We start from the raw sequence: 16,282 nt of genomic DNA, 5'->3' as shown, positions 1-16,282 counted from the left end.
ATCTTCATCATGTATTTCATTTCTATATATTAAGCCTGAGTTTCCCACGCTTCGCGAATGTTCCATACACACCCACATTCCTTTGTCACCTCACCTTTCCTCACTCCATGCCGGATCCAATGATTTTAAACCATCCATTTGACGTCACTGTGCTGGGTCGGGGTAAGCCAATCACGAGGTCGTGACCCCAGCGCCTCCCCGGGTCACCTCACCCACATTCACCCTCTCTCGTGGGCATTCTCTGACCAGCTTCTGTTTAGGTCTGACACATCATCTCCTCAGGCAAGGCGTGGGTGCTCCGTATCATTGTGTGTGTATCTATCTACAATAGACGCATCAGCTTCCGTGAGTGTTTCCGTCTTCCCTCATCTCAGAAATCTACATCAAACATTGGTGGCCATTGACCTTTTCTGATACACTGGTGTGCAGCTGTGTTCCGCCCTTCTCAGCGGCGCTCGAACCTCACGTCCATTCATCCTGTGCTCCCTCCACCACGTGTTCCTGCTACTTCAGTGACTGCCCACGTGTTCTCGCCTACACACACACACTCACGCACACACACACACCCTCACGCAGCCTTCTGCCGCCCCCTCTGCCTTGCTTATCAGTGCTTCGTGGTGACCGTCCAGGGAAATCAAGACTCCTGCCCTCGTTCTCTCCTCTCCTCGACCATCATCGGCACCACCTTCGTCGGAGTCCTCATCAGCACGCCGTCATCGGCACCTTCTCGGAGTGGTCACGTATCTCAGCTCCGGGCCCCACCTCCGTATCCGTGGTAACCACGTGGCCGCCACTTCACACGTCTTCGACGTCCACCACAATACCACGTGAGTTCCTGCTCCCTACCTCGCCCTCCAGTCTACTGCTGTGTTCCCGTGGATCGCGCTCCACCGCTGTGTTCCTCACCTGAAGGAGCACCTTCGTCGGCAGCAGTGCACGACACCATGCACTCTCATCGCCTATTTACCCCCTGGTCACCCTGTCGGTGCCCTGGTCACCCTCCTGTGCTCAGCGCGCCTTCTTACTCCAGCGACTACGTGTGTCCCTCGCTACCAGCCCGCTGTTGTCTCCGGCCACGTCGCTCATCCATCCCGCTGTGTCCTCGCTCTAGGTGTCGCCTCTCCCTCCGTATTTTCTGATCAGCCATCTCCTATTGCAACGCCTTTATCAAGCTGTAGTTCAGTATTCATGTGTTCTGCATCCTTAAGTCTCTTATAAGTTCTCTTGCTACCACTTTGTCGTTCACGGTATATAATTTTCCTTTCTTAATCCAGTTCGTATCAATTGCTTTATTCATTGATTGATTTCATTCATTGCTATTATTTTGATCTGTGTACACACATTCCTTAATGTTGTTGTTTTCTATTCCAGCCTTTATAATTTTATTTTTGTGTGTCTTGATTTCATATATGTGTCCTTTCCTTGCATATTTTATTTAGTGTTTTCTATAAGTTATTTTTTTTTTTATCTAACCCTCCATTTTGTGACCTGTGTTCTATTTCCCGTTTTTCTTTGTGAGTGTTATCGCGCTTTTGGTTCACATTCCATTTTCTACGTGTTCTCTCCATTTTGTGTTCCTCTATGTGTCTACCTTCTTCCTTCCTTTTGTTTTCACGTTTTATTAAGTTTCCCCAAGGCTCTCACCTCTCTACCATGACAGACGCTTCTGCTCCCACCGTCTCAATCCCACAAGTCACTCTCATCTCAGAGTCAATATCCATTCCTCCTTTCATTGGCGTTGGTTCTGAATCCATTCATCAATTCATCCGCCGCGTTGGAGAAGAATGCACACGGAGAAATGCACACTCAGATGCTGAAAAACTCGCTATCCTCAAGTCCAGAATCTGTCATGACCCGTCTTGCTGGCAAGCTTGTGAAGTCCGATAAATTCCTCAGTTTCGACAAGTACGAAGACTTTGCCGCAGCCCTCGTCTCGCACTTCTCAAGCCACTCAAAATTAGGAGCCACTCATTCATTCCTCAAAGTAGCAAGCTCGCTCACCTATCTCGCCCGTACAACTGCAGATGTGTACAAAGCTGAGAACGTTGCGTCGTTCCTCAGCGCAGAACTCACTGACCAGCTCAAATCCTCGCAATGGTTCAATGGTGATGGTATGTTGTCTTCCGCGAATTTCAAGCGTCTCATGTCATATTTGTTCTTTGTCGTCCAGCTAGACTCTCCCACGTTTGCTATCGCGAGTGACATTGAATTCACAGAGAAGGATTTCTTGTACGATGTATGTAAAAAAAATTTCAGAGAAGTCAACCCCCGCTCCTTAGTCAATCTCATTCGCGCAGACTCCTCCCCCCACCCCAGTTCAACCGCCAACACGCAATCACTCTCCCTCACGCGGTCGCTCCTCCTCACGCCCCTCGCATCATACTCAGTACCGCCACCGGTCTCATTCCCACTCCTCACGAAATGTTGTCTGTCACAGATGTGGAATTAGAGGTCGCGTTGTTCAGTCCTGTCACGTTGTTCTCGATGATCAAGGCAGCTCTCAGTTCAACCCAAATGCATTCTGCTCGCTTCATAACAAACGCGGTCATTTCCTCGCTGAATGCCGTTTGTACCAACTTCAATGCTCCTCTCAGCCTTCGGGAAACGCCGAGCGCCAGAGCCTCACACCTCAGTCGTAGCTCTCGGACTCAAATCTATTCTCAAACGTGTTCCAGTTTCACCGTCCCAGTCTCTCTCCTCAAAACGTGTTCATTTTGCTGACTCTCAGCTGACGCCTCTCCCGTGCGTCCATGTAAAGTCCTCAGGATTCTTTCAAGGTATCACCGCATCAGTGACATCTGCTTCTCACACGTGTCGCGCATTTTTCGATTCTGGTGCTGCGATCAATATAATTAAAAATCATGCATTCAACAACGTCTCCAGTTCCTCAGCACGTCCCATCCCTTGTTCTCCACCAGATCTCACAGTTAGCGGTATTTCTGGAAATATTCTCCTGCCTCGCAACAAAGTCTTCCTGACTGTTTCTCTGTCACCCTCAGAACCCCCTATAACTGACTATTTCTATGTCATTGATGATGTGTGTTTTAACGCAGACATGCTTCTCGGGTATCACACCATGTCTCGTTTCAATATCTCCCTGTTTCCTTCCACCCATCAAATTGCTCAAAATGGTACTTTTCTCTCTGCTTCTCACCCCCAGGTTCTCATTATCCTCCTCCTGTCGTCAGTGTCACGCCTCTGCCTCACACTGCCCCTGTTCTTGTCACCCAGACTTCCTCTGAGTCATCCTGAGTGACGCACGACCCTTCCCTTAACTCATCCTCCACTCCAGCCGACTTCCCTAGCGACGCACTGTTCAACAACATCAACATCCCCTCCTCTCCTACGACACTCTCTGACGTTCTTTCGTCCACGGTGAATGGTAAAGCTGTGTTGGCCGCCCCTGTGTTGTCATCCCAGCTGACCTTTGTGTATCAGAAAAAGTTCAATGTATCAATAAAAGAGTTTGTTCACCAGTGTACCCGTTAGTGTGGTGTATCAGAAAGAGTCGATAGCCACCAGTATTTGATGTAGATTGCTTGAGATGAGGGAAGACGGAAACACTCACGAACTGATGATGCGTCTATTGTAGATATATACACACACAATGATACGAGAACCCACGCCTTGCCTTGCCTGAGGAGATGATGTGTGCCCTACACGGAAGCTGGACAGAGAATGAGCGTAAGATAGGGTGAATGTGGGTCAGGTGTGCCAGGAGGCGCTTGGGTCACGACCTCGTGATTGGCTTACCTCGACCCAGCGCCGTGACGTTAAATGGATGGTTTAAAATGATGTGATCCGGCATGGCTTGAGGATAGGTGAGGTGACAATGGAATGTGGGTGTGTATGAAACATTCGCGAAGCGTGGGGAACTCAGGCTTAATATATAGAAATTGAATACATGATGAAGATATATACGATACACAAAGACACTCAGGCTTAATATATAGAAATGAAATACATGAAGATATACATATATATATATATATATATATATATATATTACTTCCCCTTGGAAGCATCCGTCCTCGGATGTCAATAAAAATATATTGAAAATAGAACTTAAATGAAGAAGGGGGACAATAATATAAGAGGATCAGTTATACAATACAACATAGTACAAGATAAAATATAGATAAAATACATGAAAACATATACATGAATATATACATACGAGAGAAGTTGAATGAGAATAGAGAACTGACTATTACACTGGGCGAGACCGAAGGTTATAGGGAATTGAAGGTGGAGGAGGTGAGACAGGCTGACTGTCGATGCTGACAGATCCCTGCTGTGGGAGAGTCAGGGGCGTGGTGGTGCCCGTGTCGAACCCACGATCGACACGCTTGAGATGATCTCTATGGCTGATGTTTTCTTTGCCTGTCTTTAGCTCAATGATCTTCACCTTATGACCGTGCATGAGCTCCGTGACTCGATGAGGGCCGTGAAAGAGCGGATCGAGTTTTGAGTGACAGTCATGGACTCTATGGAATACATTTCCGATTGCTATCTCGCGAGGGATAGAGCGGCGATGTTGCTTTCCCAGCATTGACTCCTGGGAGTCAGAGAGGTTGTCTCGCACCGACGTGTAGATACACTGAAAAGCATTGACTCTGAATTTGACGTAATCGTCGAGGCAATAGAGCGGACGAGGTTCTGAGAAGAGAAGCTCGTGTGGGAGTCACTTGTCTGTACCGAAAAGGACGAAATGCGGAGACTCATTGATGGAGTTAGGTTAGGTTAGGTTAGGTTAGGCAGAATTCAGCGAGCACGCAACGAGAGGAATATGTGCATCCCATGCAAAGTTTGAACTTGCAATGAAGCGAAGGATATCGAGGATACGACGGTTAACTCTTTCTACTTTACCGTTAGCTTGAGGAGAATATGGGATGATGTTGCATTTCTTGATGTGAAATGAATCGCAAACTGCTTTGAGTATGGTATTGTTGAACTCAGTGCCGTTGTCCGATAGAATGACGCGAGGAGTAGCATAGCGGCATATAACTTCATCGATCAGTGCGCGTGCAATGGATTGTGCAGATTTGTCTTTGGGAGGAACCAAAATGCTGAACCGACTGAAACTATCCACGCAAACAAGCAAGTACTGATGACCGTTTTCTGTGAGAGGAAGCTTCAACACGTCGATAGATAGGCTGTCCCAAGGTGCATGAGGGATGGAATATGGAAGATTGGGGGACTCAAAATGACGTGCTGGTCGATGCTCGGCGCATGAGACGCATAAGAGACAGTGCTGAGTGATGTCCTTTCGCATCGAAGGCCAAAAATACGATCTTTGGGCTTGTCTGAGAGATCTCTCTTTGCCTGGGTGACCAGCGAGAGGTGAGTCGTGGATGTGATAGAAAATGACAGGTACTAAGGCTTGCGGTACGACAAGTTGCGACACATGACGGAAGGAATCATCGTCCGAAACGACATTCGTAGATTTATACAAGATCTCGTCCCTGAGCTCGAACGAGTCTGGAGGGACATGTAACTTGGGTAATGAGGAAGAGTCACCTGATTCTAGATAATAGATAATGCTAGAGCAGAAATGGTCAGAGCGCTGGAGTTCTTTGATGTCATCAGGCGAGGGAAATGACTGAGGGGATGTGAGAAGAGCTACAGGGGCGATGTGACGTGACAAGGCATCAGCGACGCGGTTAGACTTGCCTGGAAGGTACGAGAACGTCGGGTTGTATTCCTGGATTGTGAGTTGCCATCGTGCAAATTTACCAGTTAAACTGTTGCCTTTGAATATATCAGTGACCGCAGCATGATCTGTTAGTACATGGATTGGATAACCGAGAATAATGTCCCGATAGTGACGAAGGAACCACACTACTGCTAACGCTTCACGGTGCGTAGTACTGTAATTTCTTTCAGCTGCGTTGAGGAGACGACTGGCGAAAGCGATAGCGCGTGTTTTACCATTTTCATCTTGTTGCGAGAGCACCGAACCGAGACCGTAGCTGGAAGAGTCTGTACAGAGAATAAATCCTTTATTGAAATTAGGAAAAGCAAGCACGGGAGCGTTGCATAAGGCGTGCTTGAGAGCAGTGAATGCTTGCTGGCAGTCTTCGGACCAGGAAAATGCAAAATTTTTCTTCAGGAGAGAGGTGAGAGGCTGAGCGATCTGTGAGAAATCTTTTATGAACTGACGATAAAATCCTGCGAGACCAAGGAAACTACGAATGGCATCAGCGTTAGAAGGCACAGGAAACTCTGAGATGGCACGAATTTTGTCATCAAGGGTGTGAATACCATGACTATCAACTTTGTGACCGAGAAACCGAATTTCACGCTTGAGGAGCTGACATTTGCTGAGTTCAATTTTCAATCCGGCCTTAGCAAAACGTGCAAGAACTTCAGATAAGGTATTGAGATGCTCAGACAGATTCTTTGAAGCGATCACGAGGTCGTCTAGATAGCAAAACACTGAAGTACCCAAGAGACCAGAGAATACAGAGTTCATGAGACGAACAAAAGTCAAAGGGGCGTTTCTCAATCCCATGGCCATGCGTTTGAATGTATATTGGCCTGAACGACAAAGTGGTAGCAAGAGAACTTATAAGAGACTTAAGGATGCAGAACACATGAATACTTAACTACAGCTTGATAAAGGCGTTGCAATAGGAGATGGCTGATCAGCAAAGACGGAGGGAGAGGCGACACCTAGAGCGAGGACACAGCGGGATGGATGAGCGACGTGGCCGGAGACAACAGCGGGCTGGTAGCGAGGGACACACGTGGTCGCTGGAGTAAGAAGGGCGCGCTGAGCAGATATATATAATATATATATATACTTATATATATATATATATATATATATATATATATATATATATATATATATATATATATATATATATATATATATATATATATATATATATATATATATATATATATATATATATATTGTGAGGGGAACCGCATTATTTCCCGTTCATTTAATTATATTATATGCGTAGCCTTGGCCACCCCGGCGCGGGCTCCTCGGGCTGTCCTGTTGAGCAGACAACCCGCCTCCCTCTCCCTGCTTCTCGTTGTCTGGCGAGCGACTCAGTGTCAAGGTAGCCTTCAGCGGAGATAGACACGCACTCTCGTGGTCTGGCACAGGGTAGGGAGATTCGTGTTGCTGGGCTTCTCTTGTTGCTCACTAGTCGTCGGTCTGGGAGTTGTGCCCTCCCTTGAGTAGCTGGTTTGTTACCCGGTAGACCGTGGCTGTAAAACAACGGGCTTGTTGTTCTGGGAGAGTGTGGCAAGTTGGGCTACATTTCTCGTGCGTTCGTCCACTCGGGTGTGGCGACGCGGAGAGACGCGTTTTGTCTCGTCCTGTTTGTTTTGTTGGTGGCCGTGGTCACCAGTGTGTTTGGTGGGCGGCTGTGCCCCCACCATCTGTTGAGTAGTATCAGTAGTATACTGTTTATAGTACCAGCCAGTCTTCAGCGGAGTTAACACGTACGATCTCGGCACAGGAGAGACACGTGTTGGCTGGGCTGTGCTTTAGTACTCATTAGTCATCGGTCTGGGAGTTGTGCCCTCCTTGAGTAGCTGGCTTGCTACTGGTAGACCGTGGCTGTAGAACAACGGGCTTGTTGTCCTGAGAAAGTGTGGCCGGTTGGGGCTGCATTTCTGTTGTGCGTTCGTCCACTCGGGTGTGGCGGCGCGGAGAGACGCGTTATTGTCTCGTCCTGTTTGTTGCTGTTGGTGGCCGTGGTCACCAGTCGGGTTTGGTGGGCGGCTGTGTGCCCCAACCATCTTTGTATAGTTTCAGTAGTATACTGTATTGTAGTTGTAGTAGCCACGCACACTATTGAATGCTGAGAGGCTTCATGTCGGCCAGTGGTGCGTAGTTGTCGTCCGCCAGACTTGTCTGTGACGAGTATTTGGACTCCGTGTATAGCTGTTGTCACCCGTTTGTGGTGTCTGGGCTTGTGTGTACATCACCGGATGTGCTGTACACATCATATATTGTAGTAGTTGTAGGCTAGGGGTGTCAGTCTGACAGGTGTTAGGAAGCACATGTAGTAAGATAGTATAGTAATATACTGCGCGTGTTGTCCCAGTCTGTGAGTTATCACAGTCTGTGGACAAGGCGTGGAGAGGCATTAATACTTCATAGAGAAGTGGGTGGAATTGTCCTTGTGGGCGGTTTCTCTAGGGGTATTAAGGCCTCGCCCTGTTACACATAACATCTACCATTTATAAATTCTACTTGGTTGGGTACAGGAGGAGAAGGAGTTGCTGAGGAGATTCCCTTACAGTGGGGGAAATTATACACTGTTGGCGACCTTGAAAGAACCTGAGGGTTACGGCGGCTGTGAGTTATAGTAGTGGGGACTCTGTGGAGTGTTTTATAATCCCCACTGTACTGACCGTAACAAAGTTGGCGATTTTGCCAGAATAACACTCTAGTGAGCTGTAGCAGTTAACCGCAGCCGTGGCGTACGTAACATAAAGTGGCGACCTCGCCAGGATAAACCAAGTGCTTTTATAGTGGTGTAGTGTATTGTGTGGGGTATTATTACTTATATTATTTTATTGTTTGTGAGAACGAATCCTGTGAGCACCATGGAGAGAGTTACTGGCCTTTTCACCTCACCAGTGGAGGGTGAGGATGCGAGTGTGAGCCGGCGAGACTCACCACGTGGGTATGATGAGTCGTTGGCCGCGCGTGGGGTCAGTGAGGACGCACGTATGTCTCATGATAACGGACGTGGCGGTCCCAGTGAAGGTGATGTGGGATATATTAGCCCTGGCAGAAGTATCGGAAGCAGGAAGGCTCCCGACGATCTAGTCCAGCAAGCAGTATTGCTGATAGTGTCCAGTCAGCTGCCAGACTGGAGGAACTGCGATTGAAGCTGGAAATGAGGAAAATGGAGATAGAAGCAGAAGAGAGGCGAGAGTTGAAGAGATTAGCTGCGGAAGAGAGACGAGAGTCAAACAGACTAGCTGCAGAGCAGGAGGCTAGAGAGAAGAGGAGAGAAGAGAGAGAAATTCAGAGACTAGCAGCAGAGAAGGAGGCTAGAGAGATGGAGATGATGAGATTGGAGATGGAGAGAGAAAGGGCAGATAAAGATAGAGAGTTGGAGTGGGAGAGAACTCGCCATGCAGTAAGTACGCCTGGAGTTGTTGGTAGTGTAGGAGGAGGAGGAGAACAGAGTGTAGAGCGTACTTTAGTTCAAAGTCTCCAGCTAGTCCCTGAATTTGATGAGGCTAAAGTGGCTGAATGGTTTGTTCGCTTCGAGAGGAAAGCCAAGGAGTTTGCTTGGTCTCGAGAGAGATGGGTAGGCTTGGTCGCGAATAAACTCAAGGGAAAAGCCTTGGAAGTTTATGATAAAATGTCAGCTGATGATCTGGATGATTATGAGGAGTTTAAGGCTGACATTTTGCGGGCATATGAGCTGCGACCAGAAGCCTATCGCTTGCAATTCAGAGGAAAGAGGAAGCGAGCAAGTGACTCCTACCTCGAGTGTGCTCGTTCACTGGAGCAAGTGTTTGAGAGGTGGATTGCAAGCGAGGGTGTTGACTCTCTCGAGGCTTTGAAGGAGTTAGTAGTTATGGAGCAGTTCATTGATATTGCTGATAAGGAGCTGGTACCTCTGTTGAGGGAGAAGAGGTTTAGGACTTTGAAGGAGGCTGCTACATGGGCTGATGATTATGTGTTGGCCCACCGTCCTGTGCAGCAGCCTGGGAGTTGGAGTCGTAAGGAAGGTGGTCCTAAGGGAGGCCCAGGGAGTGGTGGCAGTTCTTCCTCGGGCTCTCCAGGCCACTTTAGGCGATATACTGGATTCGGCAGTAAGATGGGTTTGGGAAAGCCCCAGGCCCCCACCCCTCCTTCTTCTGCGAAGGATGGGACGGCGGGAAGGCGGCCCCTAGAACTCCCAAGTATGATTACCAGCCTACGTGCTATCACTGCCGAGGAAAAGGGCATTTTAAGTTCAATTGCCCAAAGTTAGTAACAGCTGAAACTCCAAGTCCTCGCAGAAACCAGTTGCCTTGTTGGTGTGGCCAGACAAGTTTGTGGTGATGAGTTGACTGCTCCTTCAGGCTTTAGAAGTGAGAAGGCACGGCGTGTGCCTGAGTTGTGTTTGGAGGAGGGAGAGCAGGTTGGCCCACCTGTCCCTCCCCCTGTTGCCTCGCCCGCACCTAAGGATAGTGAGCTTGACTGGTGCCGTCCTTTCCTGTGTGGAGGCACTGTCGAGATTGATGGCACAAAGTATCCCGTCACTGTACTGCGTGATACGGGAGCACAGCAGTCAGTGTGCCGAAATGTCACTGGGAAGAAGGTGACATCTAGCAAGGCAGTGTTGTGTCGTGGACTTAACACTGTGGAGGAGTTCGTGACGGCTGAGGTGACGCTGTCATGTCCTCTTGTCACTGCTACGGCTCAGGTAGCAGTGGCAGACGAACTGCCAGTCGCAGGAGTGGACTTCCTGCTTGGGAATGATTTGGCTGGTGGTCGTGTATGGATCCCAACCTCTGATGAGGATGAGGTTGCTGAAGAGTCTGGGCCAGTGGTGCAAGACTCTGTAAATGTTGTTACCCGCTCTCAGGCCCGCCGGGCTGAGAGAGAGCCTGTTACTACCCAGGAGGCTGCTAGCAGCCAGGTGGGATTGACTCCAGATGGGAGTAGCAGTGCTGATGTGGTGGAGCCAGTGTTGGGCTCACCATTGAGTTCTGGTGTAGAGGCTGACGGTGACGGCGTGGAGTCACTTGTTAATGCACCGGACTCGGCTTTGGGAGTTGTTGCTGAGAGTGAGGACGGAGTGTTGGGTGTAGCTGAGTTGTTTGATGGTTATCCTCACTCTGCAGAGCACTCCGGAGGAGCACTCGTGCTGAGTTGCTTCCTGGTGTGGAGGCTGAGGGCTCTGATGTTCAGCACAGGCCCCAGCATGATAAGTCAGGCAGTTTGTTGGAAGTTGGCGCCCAGGGTGGGAGACTTCCAGTTCTGCGGGGAGTTGGAAGTTTCTCCCCCTGTGGAGCATCGTGGAGGCAGGGAGCGAGCTGTTCCCTTGCCTGGTGACTGCCTGGCTGGTGGTGATGATCCTTCTGAGGACTCACCGGATCACATGGCAGGAGCGGAGCAGCCTGGGCCAGCTCTCCGTCCTCGATGCCGTGTGGGACGTAGGGTTGCAGCGTTGCCTCAACCCCATGACCCTATAGTCCCCCTTTCTCTTACCCAGCTAGAGCCTGCAGAGCTCATTCGTAGGCAGCAGGAGGACCCGGCGTTGGCCTCCTTCTTTGCTCGAGTGGGTGAGGGAAGTGAGGAGTTGGAGGGCAGGGAGGAGTTTGTCTTGCATCAAGGGGTGTTGTGTCGTAGATGGCAGGAGAGTGACGGTGGTGAACTACTGCAAGTAGTTGTGCCGCATAAGCTGCGTGAGGCACTTGTGCTGTTGGCACATGAGGGGCCCATGGCTGGACACCTGGGCATCCGAAAGACCGTCGCTCGCCTGCGTCGCAATTTTTGGTGGCCCAGCATGTCTGGAGAAGTAGCCACGATTCTTAAGTGCTGCCACACTTGTCAAGTGGTGGGCAAGCCTAATCAGACACCCCCTGTGGCGCCACTCCACCCCATCCCTGCTGTTGATCCTCCCTTCACGAGGGTTTTGATTGATATAGTAGGTCCTCTGCCTACTACCAGGGCTGGTCACAAGTATTTGTTGACCATAATGGATGTTACCACGCGGTACCCTGAAGCAATTCCCTGAGAAGCACTCACTCTAAGGTGGTGCTGAAGGCTTTGTTAACCTTCTTTACACACTTTGGATTGCCAGCAGAGCTGCAGTCCGATCAGGGGACCAACTTTACTTCAAAGTTGTTTAAGGATACGATGACTGCGTGGGGGATCAAGCATATTGTGTCCAGTGCTTATCATCCGCAGTCTCAGGGAGCCCTGGAGAGACATCATCAAACTCTCAAGACCATGCTCAAGAGTTTCTGCATGGAGAGAGATAAGGATTGGGACGAGGGTGTCCCTTTGTCTTATTTGCGGTGAGAGAAGCGCCCACTGAGTCCTTGGGTTTCTCACCCAATCAGCTAGTGTTTGGACACCGAGTGCGTGGACCGCTCGACGTTGTTCGGGAGGCTTGGTGTCAGCCGTCGCCTGAGCGCCCTGTCTCACTGCTTAAGAGCCTCATGAGCAGTCGAGAGAGATTAGCCAAGGCATTAGAGGTGGCGCAGGCCCACCTGTGTAAGGCCCAGCAGAGTATGAAGGGGTATTATGACCGAAGGGCCGAGTATCGGAGTTTTGCCCTGGAGATGAAGTGCTCGTGCTGTTACCACTTCAGGGCCAGCCGCTTGCTGCCCGCTATAGTGGCCCCTATGTTATAGAGAAGAAGGTAGGTGACCTCGACTACCTGGTGGTCACTCCTGACCGGCGCAAGAGGGCTCAGCTGTGTCACGTTAACATGCTGAAGTCCTATTTTTGTTCTACTATCCAGAATGGCTCTTTTAGTTCTGCCGTGCAAGAGGCATCTTCAGTTTTATTTTTCTGCCGGGAGGGAGAGGCTCCAGAAGTTATTGGGCCTGAACCTGTTGTTCCTACAGGGCAGTGGGAACGGAATAGCCTCCATCTCTTGAAAGAGAAGGTTGAACATTTAGGTGATCAGCAAGATGAGTTGCTTCGGCGGCTGAGGAAGTACTCCTCTGTGTTTAGCAGTGTCCCGGGCAGGACACAGTTGATAGAACACGATATTGATGTTGGGAACGAAAAGCCTGTCAAATGGCCCCATACCGAGTGAGCCCAGGAATGCAATGTCATAGTAAGAAATAAAAAAGGAGCAGACAACGTTGTGGCTGATTGTCTGTCCCGGAGCTATTCCCTTTAATTAGTTCCATGCCTTTTTTAAAAATTTTGTAAATATTTTGTTTCCAAAATTTTTTCTTTTAAGGAGGGCGTGTGAGGGCACCGCATTATTTCCCTTTAATTTATTATTTTATATATGTAGCCTATGGCCCCCAGCGCGGGCCCTCGGGCTGTTCTGTTGAGCAGACAACCCGCCTCTCTCTTTCCACCATTTTGTTGTGCTGCGAGCGACTCAGTACCAAGGTAGCCTTCAGCGGAGATAGACACGCACTCTCGTCGGTCTGGCACAGTGTAGGAGATTCGTGTTGCTGGGCTTCTCTTGTTGCTCACTAGTCATTGGTCTGGGAGTTGTGCCCTCCTGTTGAGTAGCTGGCTTGTTACTCGGTAGACCGTGGCTGTAGAACAACGGGCTTGTTGTTCTGAGAAAGTGTGGCCGGTTGGCTACATTTCTCGTGCGTTCGTCCACTCGGTGTGGCGACGCGGAGAGACGCGTTTTGTCTCGTCCTGTTTGTTTTGTTGGTGGCCGTGGTCACCAGTGTGTTTGGTGGGCGGCTGTGTGCCCCACCATCTGTTGTGTAGTATCAGTAGTATACTGTTTATAGTACCGGCCAGTCTTCAGCGGAGTTAACACGTACGCTCTCGGCACAGGAAGAGACACGTGTGGCTGGACTGTGCTTTAGTACTCATTAGTCATCGGTCTGGGAGTTGTGCCCTCCTGTTGAGTAGCTGGCTTGCTACTGGGTAGACCGTGGCTGTGTAGAGCAACGGGCTTGTTGTCTCTGAGAGAAGTGTAGCCGGTTGGCTGCATTTCTGTTGTGCGTTCGTCCACTCGGGTGTGGCGGCGCGGAGGGACGCGTTATTTCCTCGTCCCGTTGTTGCTGTTGGTGGCCGTGGTCACCAGTGTGTTTGGTGGGCGGCTGTGTGCCCCACCATCTTTGTATAGTTTCAGTAGTATACTGTATTGTAGTGGTAGTAGCCACGCACACTATTGAATGCTGAGAGGCTTCATGTCGGCCAGTGGTGCGTAGTTGTCGTCCGCCAGACTTGTCTGTGACGAGTATCTGGACTCCGTGTATAGCTGTTGTCACCCGTAGGAGGTGTCTGGTCTTGTGTGTACATCACCGGATGTGCTGTACACATCATATATTGTAGTAGTTGTAGGCTAGGGGTGTCAGTCTGACAGGTGTTAGGAAGCACTTGTCGTAGTAGATAGTATAGTAATATACTGCGCGTGTTGTCCCAGTCTGTGATTTATCACAGTCTGTGGACAAGGCGTGCGGAGAGGCATTAATACTTCATAGAGAAGTGGGTGGAATTGTCCTTGTGGGCGGTTTCTCTAGGGTGTATTAAGGCCTCGCCCTGTTACACATAACATCTACCATTTATAAATTCTACTTGGTTGGGTACAGGAGGAGAAGGAGTTGCTGAGGAGATTCCCTTACAGTGGGGGAAATTATACACTGTTGGCGACCTTGAAAGAACCTGAGGGTTACGGCGGCTGTGAGTTATAGTAGTGGGGACTCTGTGGAGTGTTTTATAATCCCCACTGTACTGACCGTAACAAAGTTGGCGATTTTGCCAGAATAACACTCTAGTGAGCTGTAGCAGTTAACCGCAGCCGTGGCGTGTACGTAACAATATATATATATATATATATATATATATATATATATATATATATATATATATATATATATATATATATATATATATATATATATATATATATATATATATATATATATATATATATATATATATATATATATATATATATATATATATTCAGCCTCCTGCCTCGTCACTCTTCCTCTTCCTCCTGTCACTACAGTAGCTGGTTCTGGAATCTATACCCACTGCATGAGGTATGTTATTTTGCTTTTTTCTACTTATTTCTGTTTGTTCTTCTCTTTTCTTCTGCACGATGCATTCTCGCTATATTTTCACATTTTCTATTTCAATGTATGTTTTTTTATTTCCTAAAAGTTAAAATGTTTTTTTTTTTTTTACTTTTTTCTGTTTGTTATTTTCCTTTCTCCTTCCTCTCAATGTATTGTCATTATATATTCCTATGTTCTATTATTATATGAGTTTTCTTTCTCATCTCTTTCTAAAGTCTTATAATGTTTTTTTTCCTACCTCCTTCTGTATTTTCTTTTTTCTCCTTTCCGATGCATTGTCACTATATGTTCCTATTTCCTATTTTATTGTATGTTTGTTTGTTTTCTTTCTCTTTCTAAAGCTTTATGTTTCTTTTTTTCTTTTCTTTTACTCCCTTCTGTTGTTATTCCTTCTCACGTTCCTCCTCATACATTGTCAGTATTTTCCTGTTTCTTGTTTTGTTATGTATTTGTTTCTCTTTCCATCCCATCCGAAGCATAATGTTTTTGTTTTGTCTTTTCCTTCCTTATTTCCTTTTACTGTAAGTTATTTTGCATTTTTTCTATTGTCATTCCGTTCTCACTCCTGACGTATCATCACTTTTTTTTCTATTCTCTTTGTATTTCCTTCTATTCCCATCTTTTCTTTTTCTATTTCTCCTTTTTCATTAAAGGAAAAACTAAGAAAATAAAGGTTCAAACACATTCACTCCTTACTGTTCATTATCATTATATTCCTAAATTTCATCCATAATTTACTTCCTTTCCCTTGCAAATTATCATAATGAGTTTATTTTCGTATTCGTAAGCTCACTCACGCAGCAGGACAGGGAAGGACGATGGCGGGGCAGAGGATGGCAAGGAGGGAGGAGGTAGGGTGGGACGGAGCAGCGGTGGGGGTCAGGGTGTAAAGCTGCGTATAGCCTCCGTGCAGATGTCAACATTGCCGGCCGTTGATCCCGTGCTGGCTGGCTGGCTGGCTGGGTAGCTGGTTGGTGTAGGAGAGGGACACGGTAAGGCAGAGGCTCGCTAACCAGGGTAAACAATAGAAGTTAAAGGCACTCCCAGAAGTACTCCAAGGGGTATTGTTGTGTGGTATGAAATAAGTAACTACTGCGTGGAAGGTCCAATCATGGGTCAGTGTTCAAGACACTTTAGTCTCTCACCACGACTATTTTCAAAGGCCACAAAGATGATTAGCGGGGTTCTCACGACTGTTTTTCATGTTGATTATGTAGAAACCTTGTTAATCCGTCACTGGAAGCACAATAAAACACTTAAAAATACCAGTGTCACTAAACAGAGGCTTTTCGATTCTAGTGGAGGTACAGCGCAGGTGTTTCAAAATCTAGCCAGCATGAACAGCGATGATAGAGCCATTTTTTCTTCTTATGGATAAGTGTTTACGTTGAGCGTAAGTTTACTTAATGCACAAGGAAGGAGGAAGAAAGATTCAAGAACAAAAGCTAACTCAAGAAAGAAAAAAAAAGCCCAATAACTGTCTCTCTCATAAAAGGGTACTAAAGAAAAGCAGGTTCTGATTTAGAAGTGCCTTGAAACTCTTCTCTAAACAAGGTCAAGACGTAGG

The 16,282-nt window shown here is 47.8% G+C and overlaps 1 protein-coding gene across 1 annotated transcript in view; it reads left to right on the top strand.

Annotated features, from left to right (window-relative positions):
• Positions 1-14,605: 14,605 nt before the first annotated feature.
• The window catches only part of LOC123511567, a 12,920-nt gene continuing 11,243 nt past the window's right edge, over positions 14,606-16,282 (top strand). Inside the window, 1 exon segment of the mRNA XM_045267571.1 lies at positions 14,606-14,679. Coding sequence (XP_045123506.1) covers positions 14,675-14,679 — 5 coding nt within the window. The 5' untranslated portion in view covers positions 14,606-14,674.

This window comes from Portunus trituberculatus, chromosome 31 (assembly GCF_017591435.1).
Source record: "Portunus trituberculatus isolate SZX2019 chromosome 31, ASM1759143v1, whole genome shotgun sequence".
Lineage (NCBI taxonomy): Eukaryota > Metazoa > Arthropoda > Malacostraca > Decapoda > Portunidae > Portunus > Portunus trituberculatus.
Note: the sequence above shows the minus strand (reverse complement) of the source record. Positions and strands in the feature narration are given on the sequence as shown.